This window comes from Hirundo rustica, chromosome 12, assembly GCF_015227805.2.
Source record: "Hirundo rustica isolate bHirRus1 chromosome 12, bHirRus1.pri.v3, whole genome shotgun sequence".
NCBI classification, from domain to species: Eukaryota; Metazoa; Chordata; class Aves; order Passeriformes; family Hirundinidae; genus Hirundo; species Hirundo rustica.
The window spans coordinates 5,863,145-5,884,100 of record NC_053461.1 but is presented as its reverse complement, the minus strand read 5'-3'; the positions used below and the strand labels follow the sequence as shown (position 1 = coordinate 5,884,100).

The 20,956-nt window shown below is 47.5% G+C and overlaps 2 protein-coding genes across 6 annotated transcripts in view; one reads left to right on the top strand and one right to left on the bottom strand.

Annotated features, from left to right (window-relative positions):
• Positions 1-4,177, bottom strand: part of MAPKAPK3 (MAPK activated protein kinase 3) — a 53,898-nt gene extending 49,721 nt beyond the window's left edge. Inside the window, exons 1-2 of one of the 5 annotated variants that reach the window (XR_009208241.1) lie at positions 3,727-3,952; positions 2,978-3,313 (exon numbers count right to left, since the gene is read on the bottom strand). Coding sequence is in view for 4 of the 5 variants with exons in the window: in XM_040076315.2 (XP_039932249.1) it covers positions 2,978-3,202 (225 nt within the window). In the remaining variant the exon portion in view is untranslated. Of the gene's footprint in view, positions 1-2,977; positions 3,314-3,726; positions 3,982-4,075 lie in introns of those variants that run through there. The other 4 variants (XM_040076315.2, XM_040076313.2, XM_040076314.2 and 1 more) reach the window with 4 other exon arrangements.
• A 7,384-nt stretch (positions 4,178-11,561) lies between these two features.
• On the top strand, positions 11,562-20,286 carry CISH (cytokine inducible SH2 containing protein). The gene is made up of 3 exons (XM_040076381.2): positions 11,562-12,158; positions 16,645-16,868; positions 17,353-20,286. The coding sequence occupies exons 1-3, from the start codon at positions 12,112-12,114 to the stop codon at positions 17,853-17,855; spliced, it is 774 nt and encodes a 257-aa protein (XP_039932315.1). The 5' UTR covers positions 11,562-12,111; the 3' UTR covers positions 17,856-20,286.
• The last annotated feature ends 670 nt before the right edge of the window (positions 20,287-20,956 follow it).

Below are 20,956 nucleotides of genomic sequence, written 5' to 3'. Positions count from 1 at the left end.
TCTCCAAAAGGATGTCTTGTGTTTTCCCACTCCAAAATGATTAGTGAAATTCTAACCAGTTCCAATTATGGATATGGACTAACAACAACAACAACAGGGACCTCACAATTACAGCATGGAGTGCTTGACTGACGTATGGCTCTGGGGATGAATATTTTTGCACGTTCAAGCCCTTTCCTCTTGAGTACCTCTGCTAAAATTCCTTCCATTGAGAAATTTCTATCCAGACCCTGGCTGTGCTAGCTTTGTTCCCATTTAAAAGAAAACCTGCAGGCAGAAAGCAGTGCCATCTGCCCAGTCAGGAGCTGCTTTAATGGGCAAGTTTTATGTGAAGGGGAACAACCTATTACACTTTATCTTCAGCAGCAGGAGTGATGTTCTTCCTTTTCCAGGAGCAGGTTACAGCAAGCACTCTCATGCCTGAAGTATTTGTCCACAAATATGCATAAATCTCAATGGATATGTGCAAGCAACCTCTGGAAAAAAATCCATCCAACATCCCTTTTTTTTCATGTTCGACTTGAATCTTTCCATTTCTCTTTACCTGTCATACCAGTTGGGTTTTTCCTGTGACAGCTCCATCAGCCTCCACTTTCTATTCCTGGGAGTGAATGATAACCCCGCCATTGCACCTGAGAAGAGCAAGGAGTGGCAAGGCCCTGTTGTCCCTACACAGAAAATTCTGCTCTGAAGCTGTTTCTGAATATTTTTTCCCAAGCTTATTGTCCCTTTTACATAACTGCTTTGGCTAGATTATTTGCTCTGAAGTGTCACCTGGAGCAGGTTTGGAACGTGTGTGGCCCAGCTCAGGTTTCACAAGAAATAAAGGAAAAACTTTCTCTGAATATTTTAATCCTTGCAAGTATCTTCAGGACTGGGAAAATATCTTTCTATTCCTGCCAATTAACCAAGCAGAGTTTTTATCCCTCCTTGTTGGGTAATCTTCTCACTAGACCATCTTTGCAGAGAGCAGTGGATTCTCTCTGGGCTGCTGGCAGTTTTACTTAATTGCATGTTTAACTTTTTATTCAGCACTTAAACCCATAACGGTGAGAAATGCACACATGCAAGCAGCAAACTATTATCTGCCATTCAAACTCCCTAGAGAACTCATAAACATCTTAATATTGCTGCCACACTTCTGTCCCTTTCAGAAGAAAGGTGCACACATTCCACAGCTGGATGGGAAACAGGATGACAAACACATTAATGGGGTAAGTTCAGTGATACATCAGCTATTGCTGACTTGTAACGACTGGAGAAGTGGAACTTTGGTCCTCAATATATATTAGAAGTTCTGAAAAAAATCAGCCAACTCAATCAGTGCTAAACACAAACGTATTGGAGACTCCACCATAGGTTCCTCCAACCCATCAAGCAGAAGACAGCAGTTTCCATTCTCTTCTCCTTCTCCCCAACTCTGAGGGTTAAAATTAAAAAAAAAAAAAAAATTCCAGATGCTAATATACATTGGAATATATTTCCTACTTCATTCCAGAGGTACAAAATTTTCTCTGGAACATACTTGTTGCTACTGGATTGCCCTCTGGAAAGGCAACTTCTGTTTTAAAAATGCTTCCAAGCCCTTACAACTGCAAAACCTTTGAAGTATGAATGATCAAGCAGCAACAAAGCCACTGAACTCTTCAGAAACAGCAGATCAGTTTCATCATTAACCATTATCCTTCACCACAGTATGCTAAGTCTAGAAATGAAAGTTGCCATCACTCCAGAAGGACCTGATTAATGGATCACCTTTGAGATGCAAAGATGTGACACTGCCCATGACAGGTGCACATAGCCCAGTACCTGCAGTCTGTTTGTCAAAACCTCCAGTTCCCCTGTGACAAACTTCTGAGTCAGCTACGTGAAGCAAATACAAGAGTGTGATAAAGCACAATGGGAATGCTGGACACATGTGAATTAATCAGCAAATTACTGTATTATAAGCTTTTCTAGTTCTGCTATTAAATTTTTTTTCAGTACCCAAAGCTGCCAGGTACTTCCAGGCTTCTCTATCACAATGCAAAGGCTTTGGTGGGGAGAGACCATCTCCAGGCCTTGGCTGAGCCTCCAGCTGACCACTGGCAGATCCACTCTGCTCCCAGCACACATGGAGTGTGCTGAGGGGAAGGAAGGACGCCTGAGAGCCTCCTGGACCCATCAGATGAACACCAGCAAGGAATCTGTAACACCCATAAGTAATTCTCATGACAATTACTTCAGCTGCTCTCAGTCTTCTGGTACTCAACCATCCTGGGTCATTTAGGCTGCCTTTTTTTTTTTTTTTTTCCTCTCTCCCTAATAATGTGGTTTTAGAGCATCGGGGATATTTTCAAGTTTACAAGCTGCAGAACAAAAGGCAAGTGAGCTTTATGCTCGCTAATGAATGGTTATTGCTCCATTTATTTAAGTGGTACTTATCACCATAAATATTTACTAAAGTCACTTGCCCTACTGGTGTAACCACTGCTTTCCCAGGAAATATCTTTCAGTAAATGGATTGCAAAAATAAAGTAGGAAAATAAATGAACGCCTAGAAATGCTCCTTAAGAAAAGTCTTCAAGCAGAGGAAAGAATAAAGATCAACGAACATTTAAGTATTTCACAGCTTAGGCCTGTTCACAAGATCCAAAATAGTTTCCTTTGTGAGTATTGGATAATATGTTCATTCAAAATCCAGCAAGTTTCCTTCCAGAACACACCAGGACACTGTTATCTCCCTGCTCGTCTTTTAAATATGAACACAAGAATTTCACAGCTGATAACATTGTTCTGGAAACTACACAGAATATTCCGGAAAAGGCTCAAGCTGGGACTCCAGGGTTGCAACAACAAATGTTTCCACATATTCAGATTCTTCACTCATCACTCTTTATGAAAGGTAAGCAACAGAACAAGGAGCTTTTACAAGGTTCTCCGAGTGAACTCTGCCCTCCAAACCATAAATAAGGAAAAAAAGACAAAACACACGTACCTTCAAAGCACATTTCTGGCCTGTCTCCTTGTTGAAACATTCCAGTACTTTGCCATTGATTCCTAACCCTAGCACACGTTTGGAGAGTTTGTAGTCATCTGTAACTGCATGTTTTTTTATCTCTAGTTTGACATGGGCCGTTCCCCCAGGCAAGGATTTCACGCTGCTCTTGCTCTCCACGTCACTCTCTGCCTGGGATTCCTGTTCACCTTCACTTTGTTCCATATCAGGGAAGAGTCTGGGACGACAGAGATATCCGACAGATTCCTGTGGGGTATCCTCAGCAGAGCCCTTTCTCTTAAGCAATCAAACAGTCCACTTGCTCGCCATTTAGTCCTGAGTAAAAATGCAAACAAGTGTTAGTAATTGATGTCAACTAACTGTTGTCCCACCTCACCCCTTTTCTCTTTAACAAGGTGACCAGGTGCCAGAGAGAACAGAAATGGATGGTCACCTCAGGGAAGCATTTTCTGGCTTTACAGACCAGTAGCCCCAGCTGCGATACACACAGCTCTCAGTCTGCGGGTATAAATCACTGCTTTTACTGCAGCAAAAAGTAACTGAGTAACTGCTGAGTCTTGGAACGACATTACAGCTGAGCTCTGTACAAAGGAGCAGAGCTTTGAGCTTATAAACCCTTATCAACCACTTGTTGCCTCGGTGTTTTACGCAGAAATCCTCACAATCCATTGTGAGGATTCCCTGCCTCATCCCGACACTCCCAAATTACGCAAGAGAACCACGAATACCTGGACCGAACCCCAGAGCGGCACTGCCTGGGCAGGCACCGAACCCCGGGGCTGTCCTTTAACTGCCTGGGTCCACATTCGAGGGGCAGGGACCACCAAACCACCCAAAACCTGAACTCCATGGAGATGCCATGGCGTGGCTCCCAAAGCCGAGCGGGTCCCGCCGGGGACTCGAGGGGGATCCCCGGGGCGGGTGCCGGTGCCGGCAGCCCCGTTACCACGAGCAGAGGGGCCGCTCCCTCGGTCCCCCGCCGGAGGGCGGGAAAGCCGTGAGGCGAAGCCGGGAGAGCGGGGGGGGCGGCGGCGGCGAGAGCCGGCCGGGGGCAGCTCCACGCCGGAGCTCGATTACCTGCCTGTGGCGGCGCGGCCCCAGCCGAGGCTTCCCGGAGCGGCTCGGGGAAGGCGGGCTCTGCCTGGGTCCGCCCCGGGCAGGTGCGCGCCGCCTTCCCGCCCCGAGCCGCGCCGGGACCGGCCCGAGCCCCCGACAAGCGGCCGGGCCCGGGCCGGGCCCGAGCGGGGAGCGGGAGCTGCCTCGCCTTCAGGTTCCACTGCTCGGGCTCCCCTGAACAGCCCTGGGGGGGAACAACCCCCGCGGTGATTTTAAGGTGATTTAGGGCGGCGATTTCAAGCACGATAGTCATTTATTGGGGTAAATGTCCCTGATTAGAGGGGGGAAATGAGGCTGCGGCGGCGGCTCCGGGCTGGTACCGCAGCGCGCCCGCGCGGTGGCACCGCCGGCCCGGCCCTTCCCTTCCCCCGATGGCTCCTCCGGGAAGGGGAAGAATCGCCACGTCCGCTCCGGAGCCGGCGTTAAACCCGCTGTTGCAGTGAGACTCGATAGCGGGCAGTGATCCTTCAGGCGCTTGCTCACCGAAAGGATGCTCTCACTACATGCAGTCACTAAACGCGACCAAAGACGCGGGTCAGCGTTCCTCGGCACTTTCGGATGCACAGTCAGGATACTAAAAGTGATGGTTCCCACAGCAACTCATCACTGGTGCACAGAGTATGGTTCCAGGGATGTGAAATGCTGAGCTTTTTTCCCTACATGTGAAGATGAGTCACGCATCGAAATGGAGCTGTATTCGTATCACTGGAAGGAGCTTAAAGTTCACATGCTTTACAAGTTAAAAATACATTTGTCATTTTACATAACATAACGGCATCTGGAGTTCTAGCAGTTAGGAAAATAATTAAAAGGGCTAATGAGCCCTTTCTCTAAGGAATAAAAATTAGTTCAACTTAGCAGGATGCAGGTCTGCAGTACATCACCATGTGATGTGACGCTACAGCTACTCTGCCTCAGGTTTCCCTTCCAGGCTTTCAGCAGTTCAGCTGCTGGAGGGCCTGGTCCCGATTCAATTCACCTATTCTGGGCTAATCAAATCCCTGAGGAAAACAGCTATTTCCAATCTTTTCAGGTTTAGCTGTCAGCCTTCTTAGTCTTTGCATCACCTCCCACTGCGGTAGTCTCAGAGAAATGTGTATGTAACTGTGAGCTCCCGTGTTGCAAAGCTTCAATAACATGGTTCTGCTTTTCCTTCCCATGGCTTCTGCCTGTCTGTGCTTTTCTGTTTGTCCCAGATGGTAACTTCCTTCTCTTTGCAACAGGTAACTATTACTCCTCTTCTCTGCACCCAGTCACTGGGGGCCAGACCCTTCAGAAAACTTCTAAATCTCTCTGGTCTCTTCTGCATTTCTTAATTTAAAAACCATACTTGCTCACACCCATCTGAAGCTCCCATCCCTGGCCCCGCTTTGGATCTTTCCATGCAACTCTCACCCAAAAGCCTATGGCTGCCCAAAGCAGGCAGGAGTTACATTGACTAGCACATTGAAGCAGATAGAAGGCGATTTATGGCTCTATTCTAGGAAATATTAAATGTTGCAAAAATTCCAAGCAGATGTCTACTTAAGGGGTTGCTATTTTTTTATAGTGTGTCAGAAGTAAGGAATTTCATTAAGAAACTATGACTCTTTCTAACTATTACAAGAATGAGTTTCTAAAAAAAATAAACTGTGCATGAAAAGCAAGGAAGGAAAGATGAGGGAATAAGACAGGATATGTGAAATTACTTGGTTCTACATGTCTTAGTTATGAGCCGTCTCCTGATGAGAAAAGTTAAACTGGGAGGATACAAACCACATTTTTCAGCTCACGAGGTATCTCACTGGATGAAAAGCTTCTTTGGGTTCACCACCTGGTGTTGCCTGGATATGCTCTTGGCAAATCCATCATTCTACCAGCAGCCAGTAATAAGTTTAAACAGGGCAAAACACCTTAAAAACCCAGTGTGAATAATGGTTAATAAAGCCTTACATCAACCCTCTGCTGATTTCAACCACCATAAACTCCTAAAAAGCCTTTCTAGCGTCAGCCCATGTATCAGACAGTCTGACTCTACATAAGGATGACCCCAAAGTAAAAAGCAGCTCCTTGAGCCTCTGTGTTCATGGCAGGTAGAGCTCCATTAGCATCCTCTGGAGATGCTGATGGAGAACAGACCGACAGGCCCACTGCAGTTCCTTGAGCCAGGGGACACTTTTCATTCAAATGGATGTTTTTATTTATTGATATTTGCTTTTTGAAGTTAAAAAACCCAAAAACCAAAAAACAACCAACCCTAAAACAGGACTATTACAGGCTAAGAGCCCACTACAGCAAAAGTTCTTTCATCTTCACAAAAAAGCCTATCACTGTAAATTAAACATTAATTCTATTTTTACCAGAAGTCCCCAACAGCAGTAACAGAAAACTATTTAAATTTCAAAAGAGAATTTGGTAGCTCAGTTATGCCTGCTTTGTCCTAAAAAAAAAAAAAAACAAAAAAAAACAAAAAAAAAAAAAAAAAAAAAAAAAAAAACAAACCACCTGCTTATAGGAGAAACCAGCAATTAAGGCCCTGAAGCTTTGGGGCAGCAGCCCCTTTCCTCTAACCAGCATCTTAACCTGGTGAAGCTTTTTATTTTAGCCATCACACAGTTTGGATGTGTTCTCCCTGATATTATCATGTCTTGGATGCCACACATATCTGCTTTACAGACAGACAGAGAAGACAGAACAACTTTACAGATAGAACAACTTCACTTGTTTAAACAGAGAAAGTTAATTCTGGCTATTCCACTGGGTATTTTCACTGCCTCTTTGCCGTGCTGCAGCAACTCAATAACTGGGATCAAAGACATTTCAGACTTTCAAATGTCTCATTTCCTAATAAAAACGAAATGAAATAACTGAGTTTGCTGTCATCTGGAGAGCTAGGAAAGCTGAGGTCATCAAATGTTCTCTGAGGGATGGCATATCCTGAGGAGGGATATCTGAATGGTACAGGGATCTCCGTGTCCTTATATACAAAAGTGATTTCTTTGGGGGTCAGCCCTTTGACAGCAATGTCTCATGGAAATCACATCAGTGATGATAAATAAATTAGCTGAAAAACAGTGCGTTGTTTTTCTGAAACTTTGCTTCCTCTGAGTAACCGCTCTCTATTTTTTCTGCTGTTATGAGAAATCCATGCTCACAGGATGCGTTATATAGATGTCACCAAAGAGAAAATCCTCTGTGCTGTCAGGTTGAAGCGAGGACATGGCTTTGTCTGGTTGGGCGGTTGCAACAACCTTATTAAATCCCCCAGGAAGTTCTTCTGAAACTGCATCTGTGATATTAAAAGAAAGGGCAGCTCTACAGAGTAATATTTTGATATGAAGGAGAACAAAAGCAGCCTCTTGTAGGATCTTTAGTTTAGTCTGTCATGTACACAGTGGTCTGAAACACAAACTATATGCATGGGTTTTCGCTGTCTTTTGGCTCTGCTCGGGAGGTATCTGCCTCAGACTTATCAAAAAGGCATGAAAAAAAACCAAACCCAAGCTCAAAAAGCTCATCAGCAAACAGCTTGGCTCTTCTCCCCTGGCTGACATGAAACCAGGTTTATAAAGCTCTTTCACAAGTAATGATCTTTACTGATGCTTTGTTGCTAGAACAACTTCTCTTTTAGCCTCAATGCCCCCTGTCCTTGTGTCTGTGGGATTTTAGCATGGTTTCCAGGAGGAATTAAAACTCTGGCGATGAAGCAGCTTCTCTTTAAGGAAAAGGAAGTTTCGAGAACACCACTCTCACCATGTGCAGAGCCTGTCTTAGTACCTGACTTCATTCCTCAAGATTAACTCCTCCATGTTAGCACATAGCAGGTATTTTCCTGCAGAAATACAGACAAAGATAGAAAAGCTGCTTTTTTTATGCCCAGTCTCAGACACCTTATTACAAGTGCCTTGTCTTGGTCATTGAGAAGGTTTTGGGACACTCCATCCATGTTCCTCCACACCTTATGGATGGGGAGATAGAAGCTGGACATTTCCCTTTCAGCAGACAGGAAAAAAAAAAAAATTAAAAAATACATTTTTTCCCCAGAAGAATCATAAATCAAAAGCATAAAAAACTTTCTAATCTGTCTACAGGAGATGGTGCTTCATTTTATGCTGCAGTGGAGCAGAAGAAATTAATCTCTTTCACTGAAACATCCTGCAACTAATGGGTATGACAGCATTGCCTGGTAGTCCTGGGGTGGCTTTCCAGAGCACTCAGGAATACAATTTTTGCAGCATTTGAATCAAGCAGCAAAACAGCCAACAGGTGCCACACTGCCATCACCTTCCAGGTCACCAAGTGCCACAAGCCTTGGGACAACAAATATACTGAGTTCCTTACAATAACCCAGGCTACTTTTTCACAGCTTGAAATGAAACCCATTCCTTTCTGCACACCCTACTTCTCACAGAGCCAGCTCAGAAGTCCCCGTATCTATGGCACAGCTCACCCACACCCTGGAGATTCCTCCATTGTTACTCACAAGGTTGGGAAATAAAACCCACAACGTTAAATGCACCACCTGTTGTTGATTACAGGAATTGGTGCTGCTCGAATAACGAGCTGCCTCCTCTAAACAAGGAACAGCTGCTTGATGTTGGTAACGTTGGGTCACTAGAGCTTAGGGCAAGCGCCAGGCAACCAAAGGAGTGACTTACTTTCAGTCTTTCAAGCTACTGGTGAAACTAAATTCAGTCCCCAGGCACACAGACCCCTGTCAAGAGTTACGATTCTGGGTGACACTTTTAATTTACACCAACTCTACAAGATCACAGGGATGTCCACGCCCAGCAGAAGCCGTGTAACACCTGCAGTGAAGGGACTCTGGCCGCCGGTTTTCCCAAGCACATATTTAGCAGCAGATGGTGCTGTTGTGTCAGTGAACTTTCCTGAGGGACTATACCTCACTATTTCTGGATTTTCTTCCCTGACTTTATTGCGAGCTTTGAGCTTTCTCTGATACCTTTCATAACTAAAGCCAGCACTCAATGATATCACCAGTATTTCTTATTATTCAAGATAGTACTCTGGAAAGGCGTTTATATGAATAAAAAATGACTTTAAACAACTAATTTGTGTGAATGGCAGCAATTTATATTGACTGTGCAGGGCCTGGCACATCGGGCACACTGTGCTGTTTCCCTTTCGGGCATTGCCTTGTGCCCGAGGAGCGCCAATGAGCACAACGTCCATGTCGAGTGATGAAGCACTGCTGAGTGCTCCTGACTTCAAACCGATCACTGATTTTTTTTTTTTTTTTAAGATAAACAGCCCCGGAAGAACTTTCCAATGCAAATGCAAACCCCTTTCATTGATGCGCGCACCCATCAGCTACTCCGAGACAACGCTCATCTCTCCGGGACCTGCAAGACCGAGCAGAGCGGCCCGGGTCCGGTGACAGCGGCTGGAAAGCCAGTGCGGGAGAGCGAGGCGGGTACCGGAGCAGGCGCTGCCCGCACAGCGCGGAGCTCCCGCGGGGATCTTCGCCCTGCACAGCTCTGAGCGTGGCTTCCCTGTGCCGGAGACACCAACGGCTGCTCGGCCCCCAGCACGGAGCCTGCACAAAAAGCCTCCTCCAGGCGAGGATCACCACAGTGGAGCCCGATTCTAAGAAGAAGAAAGATGCAGACAGCTCCTCGCTGCCGGCGCCGGGCTGCAGCGCTCCTGCCGGCACACCGAGCTGCGATCTCAGCGTCCCCCCCGAGGCTGACGATGAATTAAATACCTTCTGAACGTGCAGGTTCACTGTGGTTTGCCGGAGACAAGAGCTGCTTCCACCTCGGTAGTCTAGATCTGTTCAAATCCATCGTGCAGCATGCTGCACCACCGACAGAAGGTTTAAAACCACCTCGGATTCAGATGTGAAGGGGCACAGGCACGCAGGTAACCTCTGCAACCCTGAGCCAGGCCTACAAAGGGGCCTCGGAATGATCGCCTGAATGTTGTGCTTGCTGGGCACAGGAAAGGTGAGGATTGAAATTCCTCTGCCGGCCTCTCGCCTCCCCTGTGAATTTACACACATTCAGAGAAGTGTGAGCTGAAGTCTGGCAGGCTCAGAAGCAAACTGGTCAAGGAGTGTCAAGTGTCAAGGCAGGCTGACATTTCCACCCCCTCAAGATGGCCCTCAGAGTACTTGGATGGATGGATACTCGGGATACTTAGATGACCCTCAGCACCTCTCTCTTCACATAGCTGGGTATTATTAGCAGCACTTATTACTGCACTGCCCCAGATTCAGGACAGAAAACGGACGGAAGTGTGCAGGAGGCTGAGCAGCTCCCACATGAACCTGCAGGGAGTGAAAGGCTGAGTCAGGAGCTGAACACTGCCCGCCTGCTCTCAGGCTCATGAGGTTAGAAAGGAACACCCTTCTAACCTCACCCAAATCAGCATCCTGCCTTCCCCTCTGCTCCCGGCCCCATCCACTTCTGAATGTTCGGAATGGCGCAATGATTACTAATATTTTTGAGGTGGCAGACAGACCACTCTCATTCTCTCCTATCTCTAATAAGCGAAGATGTGGGCAACTCGGGGCAGGGAAAGACAAAAGCAACCAAGCTTTTGTTATAAAGTGTTCAAAATATAAAAGGTTCAATAGCCCTAAAAGAAACCGAAATATTTCCTCGTGGGTTGCCAGATTTGAACTCGACAGTGTTCTGTAAATGCAGCACAAAACGGCGGCGGCGTGGCCTTTTCCAGGAGACTTCGCTGCGCTGACACCTGATTCTCAAGAGACCCGCAGGTGACCAAGACGACCCTTTGTAGAAACCTATACAGCGTGACAACCACACAACCTTTGCCCAGAGCGGCAGACCCTGCGGCACAGGCTCCTTACTGGGCACGTTTCACAGGGAATTGCCCCAGTGCCTGTTTGCCCCTCCCCGAGCAGCCGCTGCACGCTGCCCGAGCGCCGCGGAGAGGCGCCGCCAGCTCGGGGAGGCTGCCGAACCGCCGAGGAGGGGAGGCATAAAACGACACCGCCAAACTCCAAACGCTTAGAAACAAAGGGAAACCGAAGCCCACGTAAGCGCGCGTAAACGCCGGGGAGGCGCGCACAAGGCCGGGCAGGGGGCGGTGGGCGCTGGCGGCCCCGCCCCGGGCCGGCCCCGCGCATGCGGCGGCGGCGCCCATTGACAGCGCCCATTGGCGGCGCCCGGCGCGCCGGCCCCGCGTTCCTGGAAAGTTCTTGGAAATGGATCAAAGGCGTTTCCACGAACACGCGCGGTGGCGGCCCCGCACGGCTCCCCTCCCCTCCCCTCCCTCCCCTGCCTGCCCGCCGGGAGGGCTTCGCTCCCCTCCCTCCGTCCCCCGCCCTGCAGCATGGACGCGGCCGTGCTGGACACAGCTATTTATACCTTCTCTCTCTTTTTTTTTTTCCTCCCCTCCCCTCGTGGTTGATATAGGAAGAGTGATGCGAACACAATACGATTCCAGGAATCCCTCACTTCCTGGAACAGATTAAAAGGGACACACAAAAGATTACTAAGGAGGTTTGCCTTTTTTTTTTTTTTTTTTTTTACCTTCCTTCCACGGAGCTTCATTTCTCCGGAGCCAGCGCTGAGACAGGTCGCTGCTCCGGCTCTTCCCGCAGCACTCGGGGAGATCTTATTTATTGGTACCTATTTATTACTATTTCAGAGTGCTCTGAAGGAAGATCAGTTCCTCTTTAAAATATATGTAATTTCCTTTTTCTCTCGTTATTTTTTAAACTTTTTTTTTTTTTTTTTTTTTTTTTTTTCCTGGCTGCTGTTTTCTGGAAAGCAGAACAAGAACACGTTATTTTTTTCTAAAGCACCGAGAGCACACGCATTTTCTTGGCCAAAGTTGCTGAAGTCTTTGTCGGACAGCTCGTCTTCTGCTTGGCTTTTCCTGGCTCTGGAACAACCTGCAGAAGGGGTTTGCTGGGACTCGCCAGCCTTTTCTCACCGTGAACCCCAACTAGAGGTTGAACTCGCTGCTTCGGGGAAGCAAAGAAGGAAAGAAGAGGAGAAATCATTTCCCCCCTTCTTGAAGACTTAATGCTTTTCCCTTGGTCCGGGAGTGACATGATCCTCTGTGTTCAGGGGTAAGATACTTCGCAGCCTTCTGTGAAACGCTGTGCTTTGATAATTATAATTAGGAAGGATCTCGGGGGCAGTTTTTCAGCTCGTGTGTGTTGCCGTGTGTGACTGTAATGGAATGGGAATGACTTTGGCCGGCTCAGTGCTGAGTTCTGTGTGTCTGTGTTTTAGATTCCAAGGCCAGAATCATGGAACCATAAAGTATTCCTGATTTCCACGCTTTCTACTGCTAAAAAACTTCCCGGTACTCCAAGTCTTAGTGAGACTAAAAAGAACTTGGAGTGTGTTGTTCAGTGTGGTGGACGCAGCAGCAGTGCAGGCTCCAACCCAACACCATAGGTGCTCTCTAAAGTCCTCTTGGAATCAAACTGCTTACTGGAGGAAAAAACCCACAAAATTTGCCTGGAGTTTTAAGTGCTTTGATCTATTTCTAAGGAGGCATTTATGTTAAATTAATGTCAATTCCATGTCAGTTTAAGTGTATGTACATGTACACAGCTTTCTGTAGAGTGAGAGCCACAGGGGTACATGGAGATAGTTCCACAGCTGCCTTCAGGAGAACAGGTGACATCCAAGTGCCTCCTCTGATATCAGTACTGACACACTTCAGTGTCCCTGTGACCGGCTCATTTCATCAGATGAGGAACACCTGGTGTGCAGGAATCCCCTGATATTTTTTCACACATGCTGCATACTTGGAAATTGTGAGCATTTGTTTCAGTCTGAGCCATCATGTCAGATTTTCCTATCACTCCGCTGTATGGTGGATTTTCCTCAGAGTAAAATCTTCCTTGTCTGCTTGCAGTGACCGAAGCACAAGGGATTTTTCTGCCATTCCCCCTCCCAAAATCTGTTCCACAGACAAGGAGAGCTCGTGCTTACCACTGATTTCCTACTCTGCAAGGGGGTTTGTTTTCACTCTTGTTTTCAGTCTGCAGCTGCAGTTCCTATAGCCACGACAAAGTGAATTTAGTTTTCAGCTTGGCCTTTGGGAAACCCTTATCTGAAGCTTTTCTCCAGGGTCAACATACCAGAGCTACTGCTTCCCATGCCCACCAAGAACTTCTTATGGAGCCAGATATGTAGATGTTTTCCTTCTGCTGCTTATTTTGAAGGCCATTTATTGCTCCATTTTCGTTATCCTCTAGGATTTCGTAGATCCTGGACTCCATACTCTCTGGCCGATTCAGACCAAGCTCCCACTGGAGTGTTGGGATGTGGCTGATGGAAGGGAGAGCAGCTCCACGCTTTTCTTGTAGTGTTTATACTGTGTTACAAAGTTTAACTTATCGGCACAGTAACTACAAAGCCAACACCAAATGCTATCAGACAGATCTGATTCTCCTGAACTTTCTTGCCATTCCAAGGCTTTCTGAAACACTAATTGCCAAAGCACAGGGAAGTTCATTTGGTGTCTCTCTGGAGAGTGCACCCAGACTCCCAGCTAGACATGCCAAATTTCACATGGTTCTTTGCTTCCTCCTCACAGCTGTTGTACGAACACTTGGCTCTATTCAGTCCTGATTCTCCACGTCTTCCCTCTGCTTTCTCTCTTACAAGCACTATTTGAAAATCTTTTCTTTGCCCCACCAAAGAGCCGACTCTTGCAAATGTTCTTCATTACTTGCTGATCTCTCTGCTCTCCCATTCCTGTGCTTGGAGCTGCTCTGTTTGTTCCTGGCAGCAGCTCTTCTTTCTTCAAGCTACATACAGAGTTGTTTAGGACACCAGCACCTCCCAGTCTGTCAAAATTTCTAATCCTTCTCCTCTCTTCCACCATGCTCCTTTGAGCCTACAGCTGCCCTGGGAGGTTTTGTAGGGGCATAAGGCCGGGGTATAGAAGGAAAATAGGAAATGTGTGAGCCCAGCCCTTCTCTGGGATGGATCCCCACAGTGCCTGCACAGGGTCTGGGCTCCTCCACCCTCAGTGGGCACAAAGTGTAAGGCAGCAGAGCATGAGTACAGTGGGAAAACTCATCTCAAGCACATGGGCCCTGTAAAAGAAACCTACTGAAAAATTCACACTATTGATGTGGTTTTTGGAGGACCAAACTGAACGGGTACAGCCCTCGGAAGTAACAACTTTCCTCCTGATTCATGGCACACGTTTCCCTGTATAGCTTTGCTATCTCTCCCTTCCTTCGCCACCTCTTAGCCAATTCCTAATTTCCTCTCTGAAGGTGGTATATAAAAAAAAAAGTTCCATGCTATGAAAAGTTTTCTTTATGTTCCAAACCCTTCTGGAAGGGTAGGCCAGAAAAGTAGTCCAGGAGAAAGATAAGTTTGGAGAGATTTGGCACTTGGACTGCAGTATTCGAGTTCTGGGGAGTGAATGGTGCAGGACTGATTTTCCTTAGTATCAGTCAGTCATTTTCAGCTCAGGGAACAGGTGGTATGAGAGGCATTGCTCTGCCAGCAGGCCTGGGACACCCTCTTTGCATGGCACCCATTGGCAATTAGGTTCAGCACAGGCAAGGATCAGAATCACAGAACATTCTGAGTTGAAAAGGACTCACAAGGATGATTGAGTCCAGCTCGGAATGACCTGTATGGTGATCAGATCCACCACCTTGGTGTTATTTGCACCATGCTCTTGGCAGCTGAGCAGGTTTATGGTTCTCCTTGTGTAAAAAGGGGGTAATGGAGAACTGGGAATCTCCTTTCCCCAAGGAGACAGGTAGCTAGGCATTTGTGAAGATCAAGACATTAAGAGGGAGACATCGAAATATCTTGAAAAATGAAGCCCTCAACACCTATAAATGTATCTCCAGGAGGATTTAAAAGAGAGCTCAGAGCTTTTCCAACAATGATCTCCAGGTACAAAAATATATCCAGATCTACAAAAGCCCCTGAACATGCAGGTCCTGTGACCCAGGGTGACCAAGGGCCAGCAATCACTTTTATTCAGCCTGGCTTCCTACCCATTAATAGAAATTAAGAAACATATATATTAGATACCATGAAAGCCAAGCAGGTATCCTTCTTCTGAAATGTGATTTGACACATGGAAAAAGAAAGAATGTTCTTTCCTAAATACCAACAGAATAGTCAGGGGGTTTGCTATGTATTGCAAGGGCAAGAAGTATCTCCCTGTAGATTTAAATTTACCAGCGCTTTTACAAATCCTTACTCCAAACCTCCACGGTTTGTTTAGAAATGCAGAGATGTGGAACTGATCATGGTTCTCACAAGGTGTGAAAGTGCTTCCAGGTTCTCTCTAATCTACTTTCCTCCCACATCTCTTCTTGTTCTCTGTCCCATACTTGAGTCTCAGCAGTTTGAGGTGGAGGAGTGCAGCTATGATCAGGTGCAGCTCAGTTTACAGCACATTTATTTATGTACCTGAAGTGTCCCTGTTCACACAGAGCACAGGGAAGGAGGAAGATCCAAAGGGAAGCACTTGGGACTTCAGAGTCTCCTTCTGCTTCTCTTCAGTGGTGTGGGAGGAGGCTGCACCCTGTGCCATCACTGTCAGCTCCAGTGGTGCTGTGGCAGTGTCACACTGAGGACTGGGTGTATTTCTCTCAGCCATCTTCTCTTTAAAGTGTCTGAAAAACATCTTGGGTGTGTTGGGGATGGTGGGGGGATGTAACACAGGACATGCAGCAGGACAGGGGACACAGAGGCAAAGAGCTTACACACACTGGGACAGAAACTAATTTTTGCTCAGGGGCTTGCCTGGGAATGAAGACTTTCCTGGCCTCTGACATCCCTCCTCTCCCTGGAGCTCTGCTTTCCCTTAGGAATCCCTGTGCTGCTGAGGAGCAGCACTCATGACCCATGAGAGCTCCACGCTCTGTGGAAATGCATTCAGATTCTGAATAGCTCCAGCACTTTAGGCCATGGGGAATACATGTTCTAGCAGCCTGGCCATGGCAGAGCCTCCTCCTGCAGTCCTGCAGGGATTACAGCCACACTGACTCCTCCATCGAGCTGCTGAACGGTGGGGTGTGTGTAGTGCACAGGCTTGGCTAAAACAAGAATTTCCATTGTTCTCCTACATGATCAGCTCACTCTGAGTTCTGGCAGATTCATTCAGGACCGGGTCATCCTTGAACAGAAAGTGGGTAGGACAAAACCCAAGATATTCCCAATTCTGCTTCTAATTATATTGCAGTAAATGACAGTCCCACTGGCAGAAACAGAAATGCTCCAGCATTGTAATCTTGTAAATGAAGCCGTAATGCTGTTATAAACCTTACTGCCCCTGAAGCTACATATTAAAAGGCAACATCTAAAAATATCAGGTTCAAATCATCCTAAATGGTAAGACTGACCACCTTCTGTAAGGCCAAAGAGGTAAGCTCACTGTCCCTAAGGGCTCATCTTTAGCTTTGTTCCTTCCTCCTCCCTTGCCTCTCTCTGAAACAATGGTGCTGAGGCTCTGTTTGGAAAACATAACGTGTTGTAGTACAATGGAGCATGCACTGAACAGACCCTGCAGCCGGTCTCAAGGCAAGGAGAAATAGCAGAGTGTGCCTTTCATTTCAGACCTCATCCTTTGCTGGCAGAGGAAAAGATCAGGAGACTGTCACTCAGGGGCATTGAGGAATTGTCAGAGCCCATCATGCAGCCTCTCCCAGTTATGGCCTTCCAGGAGGAGTCTGTGCCTGCCCTTGCACCTCCGGTTCCAGACAGCAACCCACCTCAGACACGGGACCCTGAAGAAGACCTTCTCTGCATTGCAAAAACCTTCTCCTACCTGCGAGAATCTGGTAAGACTCAATTGCAAAATCACAGGGTCAGAAGGGTGCAGGGACACAACTCCACAGTCTGAGCACCAGAAAGAATCTCCTGATCCAACTTCAGACAGGAACCTGGTTCTGTCACAGCCAAGGCTGGCTCTTGTGCACACAGGTGTGTCTGCAGTCTCTACAAACTTATATCATGAACTAATTTATTGCCTTATCTTTTGTAACTGAACCGGGAAAAGGAATTGCAAAAAGCAAATCACTTTTTCTCTGTAAACTGCAGCTGCTGCAGCAGCCGCCAGCCTCATCCCAAGCCCCAGCACAGCAATGGCAAGCATAGGCAGGAAACCCTCAGAACTTGGGTCTTGATTTATGAAAATCTTGCCAACTCTGGCTCTGGTTGCTTCCCAGGCCCTGAACGTGGTTATCTTCAAGGCTTCACTAGATACACTGCCAGTCCTATAATACATTCTTTCCCTAAGGAATTCTTTCTGGGATGTTTTTCCAGGTTGGTACTGGGGTTCCATCACCGCCAGCGAGGCCAAGCAGCATCTGCAGAAGATGCCTGAGGGCACCTTCCTGGTGCGGGACAGCACCCACCCCAGCTACCTGTTCACGCTGTCCGTCAAGACCAACCGAGGGCCCACCAACGTGCGCATCGAGTACACCGACAGCAAGTTCCGCCTGGACTCCAACTACCTGTCCAAACCTCGCATCCTGGCCTTCCCGGACGTGGTCAGCCTCATCCAGCACTATCTCATGTCCTGCACGACGGAAAGCAAGACCGAGGCTCCCTACCCACCTCCGTCTCCTCTACCTCCCCTGCAGAAAGAGGTGGCGGCAGCCGCGGTGCACTTGAAGCTGATCCGGCCGCTGGGCCGCAAGGACAGCATTCCCAGCCTGCAGCACCTGTGCCGGCTGCGCATCAACAAATGCACGGCCCGCGTGGAGCAGCTGCCGCTGCCGCGGCGCATGGAGGAGTACCTGAAGCAGTATCCCTTCCAGCTCTGAGGCGTGGCCCTTCTCTCTCAGGCACCGAAGGCAGAGACGCAACCACGAGAACTTTGTGTCTCCGTCCCGCTAAAGGTGGGCACGGCCAAGACCTGAGCGTCAGCGGGGACTGCATCCATCTTTCCTCTTCCCTTCTCTTCACGTCCATTCCAGCCCCAGGGAGGAGTGGGTCGTTTCAGTGAGCAACGGGGCACCAGCTGAGCTCTGACCCTCGGGCCGTGCCCGCAGTGGCTCTGAGAAGCTCTGTGGGCACGGCCACACTACTTGAATGTCAGAGCTGCCGTGACACCGGACATGTTAACGTCGTTATTTTTGCTATTTATTTCCATGGCAGTTTCTCTCCTCATGGTATTTTTAAAGCACCTTTTACTTTAATGTGGTTTTTTGTTTCTTTTGTGGAAGTAGAGATAGCATAAAGGCTCCCAGCCGAAGCTCTGTGGGAATTTGGATTTGGATTCACATCCAAACAGCTTCTGTTTGAGCCTGTCCCTGTGACAGGTTACAGGAGTCCACATCCAAGCTCTCCCAGGCTTCTGGAGTATGTAAGACTCAGCTGACTGTATCCAGACCCACCTCTACAGAGGTAAAGACTATTTGTTTTTTTCTTCCTACAGAGGGTATCACAACCTCAGAGCACAGTGGGAACTCCCAGAGATGTGTGCTGCATCACAAGTGGACAGGAGACTTCTTTGAGGAAGAAGCTCTTCTTCCTTGAGAGCTCTAAGCAGAGATCTGGACAGTGAGGTTGGGCCAGGGAGCACTCATCCCATTTTTTTTCCATCTTCTCCATCTTCAAAGGAAGTTTGTGACAAAACATTTCAAAACTAGTAATTAGAAACCAAATTTTCTCATATGCAGTCACAAGGATTTAATTTCAGAGCACCGTGTTTGGCTTGTGTTTTCAAAGTGCTGTTCCCTGACCTTGCCCTTGCCTGAGACACAGGACAGGACCAGGCTCTCCTTGAGCTCTGCTGGGCTGCACCAGCAACACGCACAGCTTCAGGATATATATATATATATCTATATCTCTCTTTCTGGGCACACTTGGAGGCACCCCAGCCCACAGAGCTGTCCCTGCTCCCAGGCTGCCTCATGCTCTGCGTTAGTCACCAGCCCCGCCAGCTCCGGGCTGGAGCATACACTGGAAACCACAGTGCAGCCAAGGTCCAGACCTCTCCTCCCCGCCTCTGACTTGCATGTTTGTTATCCCTAATTAGGCTTTTGGCTCTGGGTTTCATTCTCACACCCTGTCCCTTTACTCCCTGCAGATGAGGCACAATGGCTCTTCCCCTGCTCTTTCACACTTGGGATCTGCCCCAAACCAGCACAGACAAATTGCCCCTTCCTGTTCATTTGCTGAATCCCATCATCTTCCCAGCCCTGACATCGATGAGAGTAGAGGAGGGAACAGACAGGTCTACAGGAATTATTATCTGGCTTATTTTGCCCCTAGGACCCCCTGACTTGTTCTAGCATGAGTGAACATTAAGGATTCCTTATTCATCCCTCCCTGGGACTCTCTCTGAGGCTTTGTAAATCAGAATGGACAAACCCCCAGCTATAGCTGAGTGTTGGTAGAGAAGATGGAAAATGATGGGATGGTGACCCAGGAGACAAGCTCAAAAAATGGGGGAGTTTCTTCCAACCTATCTTAAAGCTGCCGAAAGGGACAAGATGGCCTGATGTGCTTAGTCAGTGTCCTTTTTGTTTTTTCTCTCCACATTTATACAAGTTTGTGCTGTTGCAAGCTTTGTTTTTGATACTTTGATGATTGACAGTGTGCATGTGTGATGTCAGGTTTGCTTTTTGGTATCTCCTTCCCCCTTGCCCTCTATGGCAGCAACCATGGGAAGGTATTGAATGAGAATGAAAACGTAGAAGGCAAAAAGGAAAACTTTTTTTTTTTTTTAAATAATATGAATGATAAACCACTGAAAAGGCTTCCTTTTATCCAAACACCTCTATCAGCCTGAGGACACTGGGAACAAGAAACCACAGCTCTCCAAGGAGCAGCAGTGATATCAGGAAGCCCACAGAGCTCAGCCACAGGCCTGGTAACTACAGCTTGAGAAAAATCAGTAGGAGCGGTGTACAGCAGGGAAGGGCAGGTTGTTCAGCTCTCTGAACCTTGCCTCCTACTTGATCTGTTCTCTTGGGGGTGATGGGGAGGTCAAGCTGTGGGTTTGACTCACTGCCCCCAGAGAGCCCAGGAGCTCTTGGCTGACCCCAAACTGAAGGCTGTGAGCTCCCACGGGCAGGGACCAGCTCTGTTCTGTGTTTGTTCTGCATTTAGCACAGTAGGGATCTCTAGGTGCTACTGCAATACAACAAATAAACAATACAGTTACTCCAAAAAGTCAGTCTCTTCTATCTTGAGACAGTTTGTTAAAAATCATTTGACTCTGGATTTTAAATAAACATTTTAAATATACCTTAAAGCCACTCAATGTAAAAGTCTTTGGTAAAATCCAAATGGATGAATTCAATTTCTGTTTAGAGAAATCCTCCCCAAGAGCACAGGGCAAATCTTTGCCCATTTTTTTCAAACAAGACAAAAAACCTTTTAACAAAAAAAAAAAAAAAAAAGTGCTTCAGATATTGGGAGAATAAACAAAAGCCTCAGCGTGGGCCTGGTTCCTACTGCACACAGATGAGCAGCAGCAGATCCCAAGTCCCAAGTTAATAAGGACCAAAGGAACATTTTTTAATGATGTGGAAGAACACAGGAATGATTCTTGTATTGTTTCTGTGTGCCTTAGAAAACCAGTACAATGCAGGGGAAAGAAGACAGAACATAAGTGGGCAGACGCTGCTTTGGGTGGGAGATCCAGGGCAGATCCATTTCCCCTTTTCTGGGGCCCTTGGGCTGCAGTGTCCCTGTACCTGTGGTCTGGCCCTGCAGCCTTTCCCCTCACATCATCTGAGACACAGACAGCAGGTGGGGAAACCACGGGGATGGGGATCTATCCTGTAATGTCAGAGGGAGAAGAGGACAGCCTGTCTGTCCAGCTTCTGAAACACAGGGAACACACTGAGCTAACACCACTGCCAGGAGGAGACTCCACCGTGGTCCCTCCGTGCTTCTCTTCCAGGAGAGATGC

What these genes read in the sequence shown, in the direction of transcription:
- CISH (XM_040076381.2), top strand. Translation starts at nt 12,112, where the DNA reads ATGCTTTTCCCTTGGTCCGGGAGTGACATGATCCTCTGTGTTCAGGG. An exon ending in ATGATCCTCTGTGTTCAGGG is followed by an intron (nt 12,159 to 16,644) that starts GTAAGATACTTC and finishes CTTTCATTTCAG; the next exon opens with ACCTCATCCTTTGCTGGCAG. An exon ending in CTCCTACCTGCGAGAATCTG is followed by an intron (nt 16,869 to 17,352) that starts GTAAGACTCAAT and finishes ATGTTTTTCCAG; the next exon opens with GTTGGTACTGGGGTTCCATC.